General features: G+C 40.7%; 1 protein-coding gene across 1 annotated transcript in view; it reads right to left on the bottom strand.

Moving 5' to 3' along the window:
• Window positions 1–14872, bottom strand: part of itga5 (integrin, alpha 5 (fibronectin receptor, alpha polypeptide)) — a 50636-nt gene that overhangs the window by 15843 nt on the left and 19921 nt on the right. The window contains exons 3-18 of the mRNA XM_007553633.2: window positions 12229–12329; window positions 10972–11095; window positions 10766–10827; window positions 10649–10694; window positions 10426–10551; window positions 10297–10341; window positions 10073–10116; window positions 9859–9915; window positions 9363–9415; window positions 9057–9265; window positions 7541–7732; window positions 7409–7454; window positions 6407–6520; window positions 3600–3655; window positions 3070–3227; window positions 1433–1570 (exon numbers count right to left, since the gene is read on the bottom strand). Coding sequence (XP_007553695.1) covers window positions 1433–1570; window positions 3070–3227; window positions 3600–3655; window positions 6407–6520; window positions 7409–7454; window positions 7541–7732; window positions 9057–9265; window positions 9363–9415; window positions 9859–9915; window positions 10073–10116; window positions 10297–10341; window positions 10426–10551; window positions 10649–10694; window positions 10766–10827; window positions 10972–11095; window positions 12229–12329 — 1571 coding nt within the window. The remainder of the gene's footprint in view (window positions 1–1432; window positions 1571–3069; window positions 3228–3599; window positions 3656–6406; window positions 6521–7408; window positions 7455–7540; window positions 7733–9056; window positions 9266–9362; window positions 9416–9858; window positions 9916–10072; window positions 10117–10296; window positions 10342–10425; window positions 10552–10648; window positions 10695–10765; window positions 10828–10971; window positions 11096–12228; window positions 12330–14872) is intronic.

Genomic DNA, 14872 nt, shown 5'->3' with positions numbered 1-14872 from the left:
CTTGAAAAGAACTTGGCACGGCGAAGCGAAATGTTACAAGGCCCGCCACACATTCTCAGAACATATGCAGAAATCAATAGTGCATCGGGCGTCTGATCTAACCCAAGGCTGCGGTGCAACGGTCACTCTTCGCTGTTTACGCAGACCTCAACTGACACAATATAAGGCAAGATTAATGAAATATGTTGGCAGTCTTGCACTACTCACACATCCATTCTCGGATCAAGTTTACGCTTTTAAAATTTGTTTTGTTTTTTTTTTCTCCACAGGTTCAAAATTGGTGTTACAGCTCAAGCTTGTCTCGAGGTTTTAGTTCAACAACAGACCACATCTGTTGGAGGACAAATTGCTTTGATATCTGGAAGAGACATCAGTGAAAAAAACCAACAGGAAAGAGTCAGACAAATGCTGCAATCCAGAAAAAAAGACATAAACAAAAGAGTTCAAAGTACAATGATTGATTTTTCCTACATCCTCCTACCGTCAAAACTGAAATCACATATGGTGCATACTCCGAAATGTCTGGAAGGATCCACAGTCAGTTAAAAACTTTCACCTAAACTGTTCATTTTTAGAACCAGAAACTAAATGACCAATTATGACACAGTCCTGGAACAAAGTTGGTAGGAAAACTCCATTCTGGTTTACACACATCTCAAAATTATCGGTCAATTTTCAAAATCTGAGACCTCACACGAGACCACAAAACAAAAATTAAGACTTTAAGTGGAAAATCTTCCAAAACCTCTCAAGATCAATCATGAGTTCAGAGTAAACAAACGTGCCTGACTGGGAAGAAGCAATGGCAATGATTTGTGGAGAATATTTAACAGAAAATATAAAGATTTCTTACAACGCCCACCGGACCCTCTGGTTGTTTTGTCTTCTGTGTATTACGGATTTCCCTCCATATTTTCATCACCTCGCTTTCTGATTAGCTAAACGTCAAATTCAACAGGCTGCGTTCTCGTTTTTCTTCCGGAAACGCCACACATGCTGGAATATTGGGCCAAGACAATCAGACATGATGAGTTTCCCCAGTTTTAGATCTGAAACGTCCTTCCAAGCAGACCAGCTTACTCTTAAATCAACACACAGCTAGAACATCTTTAAAGCCAATCCTGATAATCGAGGCGTCCTTAAATTTTCAGAATCGGCAAAAAAATTAAGACAAAAATCAGCAAAATCTCCAACCCTTTGAAATGAACAGATGATCTGTTTTATCAAGACCTTTAGAGATGGTAAATAGTTGGTCACTGATAAAAAGAATGATTATTCTGTGTAGTAAACCTTCTCATCTTCCTAAGCATCCTCTGAAATAAAAACCCAAATTATTCTCAGATTGACTGATTTTAAAAGATTTATAGACCAACAATGTTGTTTTTAACCATATTGCCAGAAGATGAAACTATTTGAAATGACGCCTACATACCTTCTGCTCTATAACGTTGGTGGTCTGGTAGTTGAGGATGGGCCGCAGGCCATGGGAGTCGGAGGCAGCTTCTGGGTCCAAGCTGAAGTTCAAGGCCACAAAAATGGAGGAGAGTTTATCCCTAAATTCTTTCTCATCCTACAAGTAAAGAAAACACATGGCAGAGTTTACATAAACACCCGCTTTGTAGAAATGAAGAAAATCTGTTCGAGGCTGGGTTTGCTTTTTAGCACAGTTTCCACTGACCATCAGAATCAGTGCTAAAGTTTAACTCAAAAAAATCAAAACTGAACTCCCTTCAAAAGAGTTTCACAAATTAATTTTGCAAAAAGAATACAATATTTTATCACAACGTCTCCCATCTCCATAAAAGACTTCAGAGAGAGTCTTTTATGGACTATGAATAAAACTAGACTCTCTCTTGATCCTTGACACTGACAAATAATGTAAAAAATAAAAAACTAGGAATTAGAATATAATACAATGATAGAAAACTAATTGTGGGTTAAACTCTGTAAAAGCAGCCAGAAAGGAATCAATAGTCAGCACTGGAAAGTCAACAGACAATACTTTTTATTTCCTCTCCCAGATTTATGCTGGAGAAAATGTGACAAGATAAGTAATCATCCACATATTTTCTGGGATTTTTCAACCATTTTTGAGCACTTTAAAGATGTTAAGAAAGAGATTGAGAAGGGAAATCCCTACAAATGTTCTGTTTTATTTGCTCTTTTAAGCCAGCTGATGTTTCCCATGCTGACCAAAGATATATTCTACTTTTGTTGCGATGACCAAGAAAATTAGAACTGTAATGGTGCGTTAAAACCAAACGCGTTTTGAGCGCGAGGCGCGTCTGGTTTACATTTAAAGTCTATGTGGAGGCAAGTCATGGCGCATTTTGAGCGTCTAGCACGGCGCGATTTGAAGCGTTTCGAGCGTTTGACGTGAACTTTCGCTGCTTGATGCAGAGCGTCAACCAATCAGAGAAACTCTGCTTTGTGGCGTAGTGGAGCATTTTCTGGAGTGATCTTAGAAAAAGAAAAACTATGGAGGATAAACTAATTGTCGCTGTTTGCTCTCATCCTATAATCTACAGCCAATCAAGTTATGACTACAGAGACAGGAACAGAAAGGACCTTACTTAGGAAGTTGGAGAGTCAGGTAAGTTATAACTTTTACTATTTGAAAAAATGTGGCGTTTGAGCTATCCAAATCCGTCCAGCAAAAACATTGATCCACGTTAAATAAAAGTATTTATTTAGATGAAACATGCAGGAAGAGTTTGACATGTACGTCAACGCCGGCGCAGAGCGATTCTGACGCGCGTCTAGAGCGAAATGTCAAGTCTCAGCCTTCAAAGTGCAAACATGTCAAAACTCAAAGTGTTGGACACGGTTTTGACGCGTGAAATGCATTCGGTGTGAACGCACCATTACTTTGAACAATGTGACGTCACCAACTGTAACTGAGTGGAAACAGACTAAAAAAATGTGTTTGTGACAAATAAAATGACTGAAAATGGATGATTTTCAGCCAGAGGTTAAAGTATACCTCTGTCTTCAAGGTATATTGGTTTGTTTCTGTTTTGAATTTTGTAAACTTGAAGAAAAACTCTTTACAAAACTACGAGGACATACTCTTAGGTAGATCCTTGTTTGGTCGCACACGCGGTCCCCATGGCGAACCCTGACGCGTTTCTGGAGCGAAGGCTGCTGGGAATCCAGGAACAGAGCCCTCTTCACAGCACCTTTCTGCTTGTGCTTGTGGCTGTCGAGCTGCACCTCCACCTGGAAGTCTGAAACCCAGAGAGCACACTAATGAGCATTCAATGACTGATGAATGCTCCTGAGTCACCTAATGACAGGTCTGAAAAAGCCCGCCGTAAATTCTCTGAGGCGAATGCAATGTAGCTGATGTAACCTAAACAGAGAGGCAGGGAGAGCATCTGTGCTTGGAGAACAGCGTAATTAGATAATAACTAATGATAAGGAAAGAGTTTGAATGCAGGAAAGAGTTGGTTATTAAACACCGCCTGAAAAACAATCTAGAGACCTATAGTTCCTGTCAAAACTTCGTGTCACTGCTATGCATCTCAGATGCTAATATTGGTGACTGGTTGACAGAATACGTGCTCATAATAAAGTGCAGATGTGGAAAATTGGCTCACCTAGATTGGCCGGTAGGTGTTTCCCTTCAGCAGATATGCAGTAACTCAGATTGACGCTGTTTTAGACACACACACACACACACAAAAAAAGTCAAAAATTTAATAACAAAGGCAAATGTACTAATGAAAACGACTAGGGCTAAATACACAGTTTGCACAAGACTAATAACTTTCCCTAAGTTGCTTCTAATTTTCCTCACGGTTTCCATCTTTCTTGTGTCAACTTCTTTCCAGGTTCAAATCACAAGGCGTGTGTAATACCGGGAATGCAACGAATAACGTGAGAAATATTTAAATGTTTGGAGATGGAGCTGGCATGTGGCCACTCTCGCCAGCTGGGCCGATAAAGCGCTGGGTCTCCGTTTCCCCCCGACCCGACAGCCGACACAGAAAGCAATAGCAGAGTTAAAAAGGGTGAAATTGTGAAAAGACTCGGGTTTCAGTGCTGACCAGTCAGTGGCCGTCTGCATAAGCCTGCAGCCCTCTCCCATGACATCAGCTTCGCAACATGCTTCTGCTGCTGTCCAAGTCTGCACCCGACCCCCACCAACAGACAACCACACACAAGTGAAAGACAGAGCAGCAGTTTGACCTGCTCAGCAGTGCACTGCAAAATGTACGCCTTCAACTTTTCCACATTTTGTCACATACACAAACTTCAGCTTGTTTTATTGGGATTTTATGTGATAGACCAACACAAAGTGGGAGTGTTTTACAAACAAACCAAGATCAGAAAAGTGTGGCATGCATTTGTGAACACTCATTCTGGTGTATATCTACACCAACTGTGAACATCTTTAGAAGCTCAGTCTGTGAACATTATCCTCCAAGTTTTGCCACAGACTCGCAGCTGAGTCTAGATTTGGTCTTTGATTGGGTCATTCGAACACACAAGTGCCAAACTCAAGGCGAAATCCGGCCAGCCGTGGCTTTTTATGTGGCCCTCTAGACTCCAAGTTACATCAATAATCTACTCCAATTTTTCCCAAATCTGCAAAATTCACACAAAATTAACAGATCCCCACATGTTTTCTGATTTTACTGCAATTTTTTCTAAAAACTCATCAAAAACATTGGGCTTAAGTGAGTGCTGCCTCAGCTTTACTTGATGTCTCGATGTCGAGTTATAGTCCGTGATCGATACGGCGAGTAATAAAAAGTCACTTTTAACATCACACATTAGCGCAAATATAAAAATTCCTAAATTAGCAACACAAAAAACCCCACAAAAACCTGGAGAGACTGATCAGTGTGGAAAGAAGTTGAATATTATTAAATCTACAGAGACACTTATTGAATGCTGAAGCAAACAGCTCTTTATTAACCCTTTCATGCATAATGGTCACTACAGAGGACAGCTATCTAAAAGCCATTTTCTTGTGCTTATTGTGGGTTTTTATGTTATAAATGCACACAGACCACTGAAGTGGACACTAATGCATCATAAAATACACCGTCAACTACTGACCATCAGCTGCAAATGCAAGAAATTATTTTCGTTAGATCCAATATGGCCGACAGACAAAAAAATCACGCCAACCAACCCGGTCCTTCCTTCTACTGTAGACGACTCTGGCAGGTAAAAAATATATTGTGACATCATAAAACCCCTAAAGAACAATACTACTGATGTATTTTTGAAATAAGAACTTTGTATTTGGAGAAAATTACAATTGATCACCTAAAAAAATAAAATTAAAAAATATATATTTTTACAAAATTATTTTCCTGCCTTTTTTTTTTTTTGCCTTAAGGAAATAAAATAATAGGGAAAAAATCCTGACACAAAGGATCATAATTCATGCAAGAAAGGGTTAATATTTTAACAGTTTGATGGGTTTTATCAGTACATTTTGGCGTAACCGGCCCTTTAAGAACATTTAGATTTTTGATGCGACGCAAAATGAAAAAAATTTCGACGCTCCTCGTCTGCACCATAAAATCCCCAGCAAAACTCAATGAAAAGTTTGTCCATCACGCGACAAAATGTGGAAACATTTTAAGGAGGTTCTGCAGGTCAAGAAAGAAAAAAAGGGAATCTTGTTGAAATGGAGATGAAAAACGAGAGGATAAGACGAAGGAAATACAAAGCCTTCTTTTAGGGAGTAGTAATAACTTCACTTATGCGCTCCTGTGTCTGCACAACTGAATGCAAGCTCACAGGAGTCTACGTGTCCTGATGTTTCCCAGCTGTGTTCCTCCACCAAACAATATCTCATTCAAACCAACTGCAGAAACCTCCTCGCCCCTCCCCTTCCCATTATCCCCTCTGCTCTCCTTTCACCCCCACCAAAACTCCTCATCACCAGGCAACGCAGCATAATCAAGACATATGTGTATACAAGAGTTTCCTTTATGAATCAGGATGTGGAGAAAGGGGAGTTGGGGGGTGAAAAGGCAGACACACGAGTGCGGCGTCAACCATGCTGAGCAGCGAGGACCCGTCATCTGTTTCCTCTCCCCGTTGCTGGAGCTGAACTGCTCACATTAGGAGGAGGCCAAAAACGGCTTACAAAGCTCCCATTCAGCGCATTATTTCTCCACTTCCCAACAGCAAAGGGCTGATATACGGAGACATTCTGAAAATAGGTCAAATAAAGTCCGCCTCCGGCGCACACCAGCACCGTGTCAGCTGACAATGAAGGATACTGCTTATCAGAACAGCCTGGCAGGATAGCAGTGTTTATGTATGGGGGAAATGGCAACCATCATCTTATTTTTCTTTTTTCCCCCCAGAACATTCAGATCAAACAAAATCTGACATTGTCAAAGGATGAAAAAAAGCTCAGGACAAGTTTAACACTCACCAGGAAACATGGATGTTGGAGTTTCCACTGGGGATCACACAGCTCTTCTCCTCAGGGTTGATCATCGTTGGGGAAACCGTAAGGGAGGCGACGGCACTGACAATTGGCCGCGACCTTCGAAAAGTAATTTTTAAAAAAAGAGGATATTCGGGGGTTTCTTAAGCCTTTTCAGGTCAAAACTCAACACTTTTTCCAACTCAGGCATTTTTGACAGCTTTAATATGTATAGATTCAAAAATTCAAAAGTGAGCACTTTTTTCTAACATAATACTGTTATAAACATGACATAACACCAGTTATGAACATTACATAACACCAGTTATAAGCATGACATAACACCAGTTATGAACATGACATAACACCAGTTATGAACATGACATAACACCAGTTATGAACATGACATACCAGTTATAAGCATGATATAACACCAGTTATAAGCATGATATAACACCAGTTATAAGCATGACATAACACCAGATATATACATGACATAACACCAGTTATATACATGATATAACACCAGTTATAAACATGATATAACACCAGTTATAAACATGATATAACACCAGTTATAAGCATGATATAACACCAGTTATAAGCATGAGGTCATGAAGGAGTCCTCATGAATGGCTATGGCTGTGTTGTCATGAAGTGTCATTCTGTAAATACACTTTTAATGCAAAGTTGACACTTTTGATTGACTTTTAATGCAAGTTTTGGTAAAACTTTACATTAAAAGTGTCATTACTTGAAGTTGGCAAATTTAATGGACTTTTAGCGTAACTTTTGGTACAACTAAAAACAAAACTTGTATCACTTTCAATCTAGTCAGAATATGTTCAGCTCTATGTTGCAGCACTAAACAGGCAGATTAGCACATTGTCTATTTGCAGTCTTTACATGTTGGGTAGACACAATGAAAGTTCATGAATTTCTCAGGTAACTTTTTACCATTTAAGCAATTATGCAAGTAAGACAAAGGGTAAAAGTTAGAAGGCATACCTATAGAGAACTGCCTTATTTACACCAAAAGCTCCAACAATGAGATCTGGAAAAGCAGAAGAGTAGGAATAAAAAAACCATACCCTGGATTAAAAGGTTATTTAAGTCCTTCCATATAAATAAACACCTTACCGGGGTATCCATTCATGTCCAGGTCTTGAGCTCCTCTGAGGGAAAACCCAAAGCTAGCAGGAAAAGCACCAGCAGCCCACTGGCCTACAATCACCTGAGAAGGCTTTTCCCTGAGGCCTTCAGAGTAGCCATTGTAGATGTAGACCAGTCCCCGGCGATCATCGCCTCCGAATGGACAACTGACAGCCACATCTGACAAAAATGTGAAAGCACAGGAGAGTATTAGCTCTTCTTATCTGACAAAATGCAATTTTAAACCAAGAGTTTGAATGATAAAAACACAAACTTTACCATGCAATTCTAACTTTTCAGGATAAACAAGTGAACAATGACAGAGCGTGGATGAATCAGCCATGACGTTTCATGGTCTTGACCCTGCCATTTCCTATAATATGCAGTGGGCGTAATATCCGACTCAGCTCATGTGAGGAAATAAAAGATCATTGTAGGAGCATTCAGTGTTCCTGTCCACATGATGACCTACACAGTTGCTGTTTTTTCCTGAATGTGGCATGAGTCAACATGCTGCATGTCTGCAAGGAGCTCCACTTGCAGGGAGGTGGAAAAAAATAAACCCTGCAGAAGATTGTAAGGAAAGTTGAAAGGCTCATTGGAGACTCCGCTGTCATTGGGTAAACCATATCGTAAAAATAACCAGGCGGTAACACAGATTTCTGCTTAAAATAGTCCAGTGGATGTCATATACCTCATATTATTGAACCAACTTCATCCAATTTCTTTCCAACTTTATTTATTTTTCCAAAACAGTCCATGGAAGATTCCAAAGAAAGTGTTATTACATTGCATATAATGAGTTACAATGGAATAGCAAATTAATAGACTTATTGACTTCATGTTATGTTGGGTTTATATTTTGTAATTTCAGATGCTGAGCTCACTCACACTTTGGGAGAATATAAAAAACACTTTCAGAGAAAACTTTGGTTCAGACCTTATTGTTTGTCAGAGACGTTCTGATAAAATTCAGGGTTCCCCCCAGTGCATTGTAAGCCTGGTGGGCCACCAGGCTTTACTTGTCCAGGCATCTCAGTCATTGTAGCTCACCGATTACATTAAGCAACATATTTTCTCTAATAGCCTGTGTGCCATTTGTTACACATTAACCTGCATACACTTTGCAAAAACAAATCCAAACATGGTCTCACTAACTTATTGTACATGTTTTGTATTGTAATGGCATCTCGTAGCAAAAGATCTTACAATCTGTAACATGCTCCAATATTTAAGCCATTGTGTTGGTGAGTGCTGAGTGCATAACCCACAGGAAGTTGAATTTAAGGTCACACACTTCATTGTTTGAAAACGCTAGAGTGGAGTGATTGCTTTTTCACATTTCACACTTGCTTATTTTCCTTTGAAAACTGCTTTTTGAATCTTTTTTGGTTGTAAAATATCTTTGATAATGCAAAACAAAAACAGGGGAAATTTGCTGATATCTTTTCATGGTACTGTGATGCGTCTTCGCCTGAGCTCTTATTTATAGCTCCGCTCTTACCGTTGAAACCATCCTGGTTCAAGTCTCCTAGTGGTGCGATGGTGCTGCCGAATCTCCCAAACAGCTCTTTGCCTGTCAGGCTGGGTTTGGTGATCTCCAGGTGCAACGGGCTGCGCTGCAGGTAAGTGTAGACCCGACCCATCTCTTCCAGACGACCACCAGAGGTTCGGACCATGAACATGGGCGCTCCCACCAACAGATCAACCATCCTGCAAACGTGAAAACAAGACAGACTCTTAAAAACTCAAAGCATTAAAGAATCACTTTAGCAGTTAGGAAGTTTCCAGTCTAGACTGGTTTACTCACCCATCATTGTTGATGTCAGTCGTTGCCAGTGCGTAGCCAAAATATGAGCCCATCTATGAAGGAGAAAAGGGTTGAAATCTCAAAACCTAATGGAACAAAAGGTTTCCAAAATGCACACTACAAGCTCCAGACCTGCTTTTTTCCACTAGTTTAACAAAAGAAGACCTAAAGAAAATGCAAAAGCTTGATGGATTTTACAGGTTGAGAGTTTATGGGAGTCTTTCCTGTTCAGTTTTACTATTGCATGCTGCAATTCTGAGCCCAAAAACAAAATAAAGTCAGACTGGGTCTTTACAGCGAATGAAAGTTCACATTTACTGTGCTGAATTCTGTTTAAGAAGGTCAATGCCATTTTATTCCCAAACTTAGTTGGTGATTTGCAAAAATAGTCTAAAACTAAACATTTTGTAGCATTACAATCACTACATTACTTCTACAAAGTATTGTAAATCAGAAATTATTTTTTTCTAAATTAATTAAACTTTTTCCACCTTACCTGCTCACCAGTGAAGTTTCCCAAGGTGGTCAGATCTGAACCGTTCAAAATGGACACCTGCAGCACAGAAAACACACATGGTGAACATTTTTACTGGGTCAAATGCAGTTCCTGGAATTTGCTTGGGGAAAAGTATTTTACTTTCCCCCAATTCTTCACTCCTGACGTGCCATCACTTCAAAAATTTCAATAAAGTATGCTTTGGTTTTCTTACCAAACCATAAAGAAGATTCTCCTTTGGAATGCCAGTAACAAAATCTACAGGGGGAAAAACAAAGATTATTAGGAAAAAAGCAAAGTAACAATCAGCAGAGAAAGTAACTGCAGATTTATAATACTCACTCAGCAATCACATAAAATATTATTGCACCATATTTGCATTGTTAATTTAATATGACAGCCCACAAAACCCCAGGAATGTGTGTTAGCTGGATGTACCTTCCACTTGATCACCACTAAATTCCCCAACAGCAACAGAGTAACCTGGAAAACATACAAGACGGACATCAGGGTGAACTTTCACAGCAGAAATTAATATTAAACCAAAACTTACTGACCACCACTGACCTTGGTAGCTGTCATCGTGTGAAACCCGAATCTGTTTGGTCTGAACTTGACCCTCTACTGCCTGCATGAAATATCCTGGATAGTAGGCTTTGATGATGTCTTTCTTAGCTGCAGAGATCACCTGGCCTAAAGGTGGAGAGACGAGGAAAACCATGAAGAAGCTGATCTTCTCTACTTTGATTTTTGATGACTGTACAACATAACTGATGTTATCTCTGCGTACCCTGCCAGTAGTAGCTGCCAGGTCCTCCCAGAACCACTCTGCCATCCTGGAAAGACAGTATGTGTTACATGAGACAGCAAAGCAGAAGCGAGAAGAAATGTTAAAAACTAATATTACCTTTGTAAAGTCAGCACTGAATCCACCCTGACAGTAACCCTGTCCTCCCCGATCGCTAAGTTCTACAACAAGGAAGGGAACATTTTTATTTTTATTTTGCCTAAGTGTCTGGCTTCAGGTAATATTCCATGAAAATTATAAATACATTCACCCAAATCTAAAATAAACCAATTCAAACAATGGATTAGAAGTGAAGTGACGGTTACCTGTCCGACAGGGAGCATACTCCACAAATTTGGTGAAGTTCTGAACTGAGAGGTAACAGGTTCCCGTGGCATCAGAATGGGGTTCATCCTTTAGAGTCCGCCAGTAGTAAAGAGGGGCGCAAGCCTGGATTGCAGTTAGGAAAGACACAGGCAGACATGGCAGGTGTTAGACACAACGATAAACGGTGTTACTCAAGCTATATCTAAATAACTCAACGTTTACAGTCGCAAACGTAAACGTTTGCGCAGACTGTAAGCTGCGGTTCTACAACCGGACATCTTTGGAAGCCAGAAGCAGAGCCAACTGGATGGCAAGTCAACAACAAAACACTTGTTTTTTCCAGCAGCCATTATGCAATGCATGCAGCAGTAAAACCACCTGACCCATCGTCCTGGAGCTCTGCTGGGTTTGCTAGGTAACGGACTGCGCTTCACTGGGGTTGCTAGGTGACGGGCAGTGCCTGCTGATTTGTAACTTTACAGTCTGCAGGTTTTTAAAAAGGATCATTTTCCAGGCACCAAAAAACATTAGCTTATTGCTAAAAACAGCCGGGTGGTTGTTTTTAAGTGTTGGGTTGCTTTTAGAAGCAGTAAAAACCCAAATGGAAGTAAAACGATATGGAAAATATGAATTTTGTAAACTACATTCCCTTTAAGAACAATTCCTGAAATTTTGATGGTTCCTACTACTTGGTGTGTGGACTCTAATTCCTAATTAGGGTGACTTTTGCCTATTTTTTTTTTTTTCAGAAACTGACAGATTTTTATTTGCAAACATTTACAGTCCCTATCACAATAAATCGATATGTTTCTCTATAAAATACACTGAAGTTTGAGGACAAAATGTAGAAAAATTCAGATTACAAAGCAGTGCAAGAAAGAAACTTACCGAAGACACGAAGGTAAACCTTGATGCAACAAGTGAGAATAAAATAATGTGAGTCTATGTGAAAGGTTAGTTTGAAACCATTTCAATGTAACATGGAGCATTTTGAAGGAAAATATTGTTGCATCCCAAACCAGTTGTACTGCTGCAGGAAACAGGGTCACAATAAGTGAAAAAATAATTGTACTCTTATTTGGTTTGATTTGCTATTGAATTTAATTCTACTTCAAGCATTTTTTTAAAGTTTCTTCAAACTGCATGGGGAGGGAACAAATTAGGGAAAACAGGGAAGTCGATCTTAATTCTAATAATAACCGGTGTGTAGCAAAATCCAAACCATTAATACTTCACAAAAAAGGGGATCGCCTTACCAAGATTGTGTCACCGTGAGAACGCACCGTGGCGCCAAACCACTGGTGGGACTTGAAATCGACCTGGAGAAGTGTGTCATTGATCAGGTCGCTGCGGTCTCCTGGGGAAACGGATGTAAAGAAAAAGACTGAGTTACAGCCGGCTGATAAAACATGCATTCATTCAACTGGACCCCAGCTATCCTAATTATCCCTTCCCCTTCCTCGCAGCAGAGACTCCTGAAAACATCTGCGCAATTGGCAGACAGCTTGAAGTTTGATTCCAGCTACATTTTGTTTCCATGCAAAGATTAGCCCAACTGTACGAGAATTTGAAAAGGTGATGTCTGCCAAAACGTCACGGCTCAGGAGCGAGAGCAGGTCCAGACTGGACCGGCCCGTCATGACCCTGCTGACCTGCTGCTCTGTTTGGCCACCTGGCCAGCAAGACTGATCCCGTCTCCCACTTTGACAGCAGCAGGTGATATGACAGATGGTCCCAGGAGTCGGGTTTAAACACGGCTTCATTCGAACACAGATGCTACATCTGTGCAGCAATAAAGCTGGAAATGCAAACAAACTGATTAGGAAGGGAGGACTAAAACCCACCACATGGATCATACCAGCGTTCAATCAATCACACATCTGCAGAAGAGCACAGCAGAGTCTAGTGGGACTGTGGATGTGATGAGAGAAAGGTCTATGCATGTCTGCGTTTAATCTGTCCTTTCAGCCAAAGAGGCAGCCTGGAGCTGAAGATGAAGGTCTGCGCCATCTCTTGGTGGAAACAGCCTTGAGACTGAGGTCCAAAGAAAACATACACACTCCGGCCTGGCTTCCTTGAAGCAACTTACCATTCATCTCTGTTCAGACACACTTCACTCTGCTACTATCTGTTTTCATTTTCAGCGATTTCTCCGTTTCCCTTTTCATTTTTCTTACACCCTCTCACCCAAGTCTCAATGTCCACACAACTGTCTCCACTGCTTGCAGGGTGTGCTCCCGTTGCCTTGATCAAATTATTAAAAATGCTTTTTAATAACCAGGATACATTTTTCCGCATAATCCCTGCCTGTCTCCGGGTTTTCCTCCTCCTTCATGGACTGATGGCAGCCAGCCCAAGCCTCAGAGTTCAGAGCTGATTTACCCGCAACGGGAAGAAACGACATAAACTCTGAAGGTCAGTGAAGCTCTCATATGGCAACCTCAGTCAGTGTCATTTTAACGACTAACAAATCAATGTGCTTGTTCTGTGGTCAAACTGAAGACAGCTGGCAAGAATCATGTGAATCCCTCCGAGAGAATAATGAAGGAGATTCAGAGAAGAGTTGATTGCTGAGCACTGCCAATCAGCTGACTGAATGAGGACCAAGTTTTTAAATATTTATGGTTTCAAAACTGCAAACATTTGTACTGTACCATTCCTACAGTTTGAAACCCTTTAAATTGCAGTCAGGTAAAACGCAACCGTTAAACAGAGAAAAGACTAAGGGTTCATTTATACCAGGCCCGTTCAGTCCGCTTCAGTCAAACTGTGGTTCGTTTGCCAGCAAAGTCCAAACTCTGATAGGAACCAAAAAGCGAACTCTGGTCCTCCTAGAAACCTAGATTTTGGTTCGATTAAAGTGAACTCTGGCAGGTGAACGCCAAGTGGACCGGAGACTGCTCCAGAAGAGAGAGCGGTCTATAGCGCAGGGCATTCTGGGTAACTACGTGCAAAACAAATGCAAGTGTCTAGAACCAGCATGAGAAATAAGTTGTTGTTTTTTACCAAAGACATAAGAGAAATCCTACAACCGCTACAATCCGACGCTGCTCCACTTTTGTTTACATTTTGCAAAGGAGGAAGTCGCGTTCAGTGTCTTCTTCTGAGGTTTTTGTATCATTTCCTTCGGTGGTTCTTGGTGCAGCGCCACCACAGGTGAGGAGGGGAACAGGTTTTTCAAACGTTTGAATCATTTGACGGTGCGATGTGAAAGCAAACCACACCAGTATAACAAATGTTGCAATTTTTCCCAATCAAACAGAGTCTATCAGGTGTTATGCAGCTTCCCCCCTACCGCACCTGTTGCTTTGCACTGCCAGTCAGCTGACTGATAAGGCCACTCCACTTTTCCTTCACTTACAAGTAAGTCAAATTTGGCTCTTTGGACAAATTTCTAACTCCAAGAAATCTCTACTGCGATTATCTCTAAACTAAAGGCTGTACCATGATTAACTTATCATTTTTTAAGCAGCGGTAGAAGTAATTGTTGGACTTCTCTTAGTTTTACACTAACTCCCCTAATGGCTCTATCCACTCACAAACAGCTCAAAGTGGAGTATGAATGTATAGACGCGCTCCAGACCCCCTGAGTCCTGCGCCGGTCCTGGGAGAGACTGGGCCTGGCACCATGTCACATCAGCACACTACATTAACCAGCCTCACATAAACAATGAAGGAGATGTTCTGATCAGATGACAATGGTTTGTGTCCAGGCGTAGGTGGGTCTGAGGATATTATACTAAGATAAGTTTGTGTAAAACTAAGAGAAGTCCAACAATTACTTCTACCGCTGCTTAAAAAATGATAAGTTAATCATGGTACAGCCTTTAGTTTAGAGATAATCGCAGTAGAGATTTCTTGGAGTTAGAAATTTGTCCAAAGAGCCAAATTTGACTTACT

The sequence above is a fragment of the Poecilia formosa genome, unplaced genomic scaffold (assembly GCF_000485575.1).
Source record: "Poecilia formosa unplaced genomic scaffold, Poecilia_formosa-5.1.2 Scaffold57, whole genome shotgun sequence".
Classification (NCBI taxonomy): domain Eukaryota; kingdom Metazoa; phylum Chordata; class Actinopteri; order Cyprinodontiformes; family Poeciliidae; genus Poecilia; species Poecilia formosa.
This window is presented reverse-complemented; position numbering and strand designations above follow the sequence as displayed.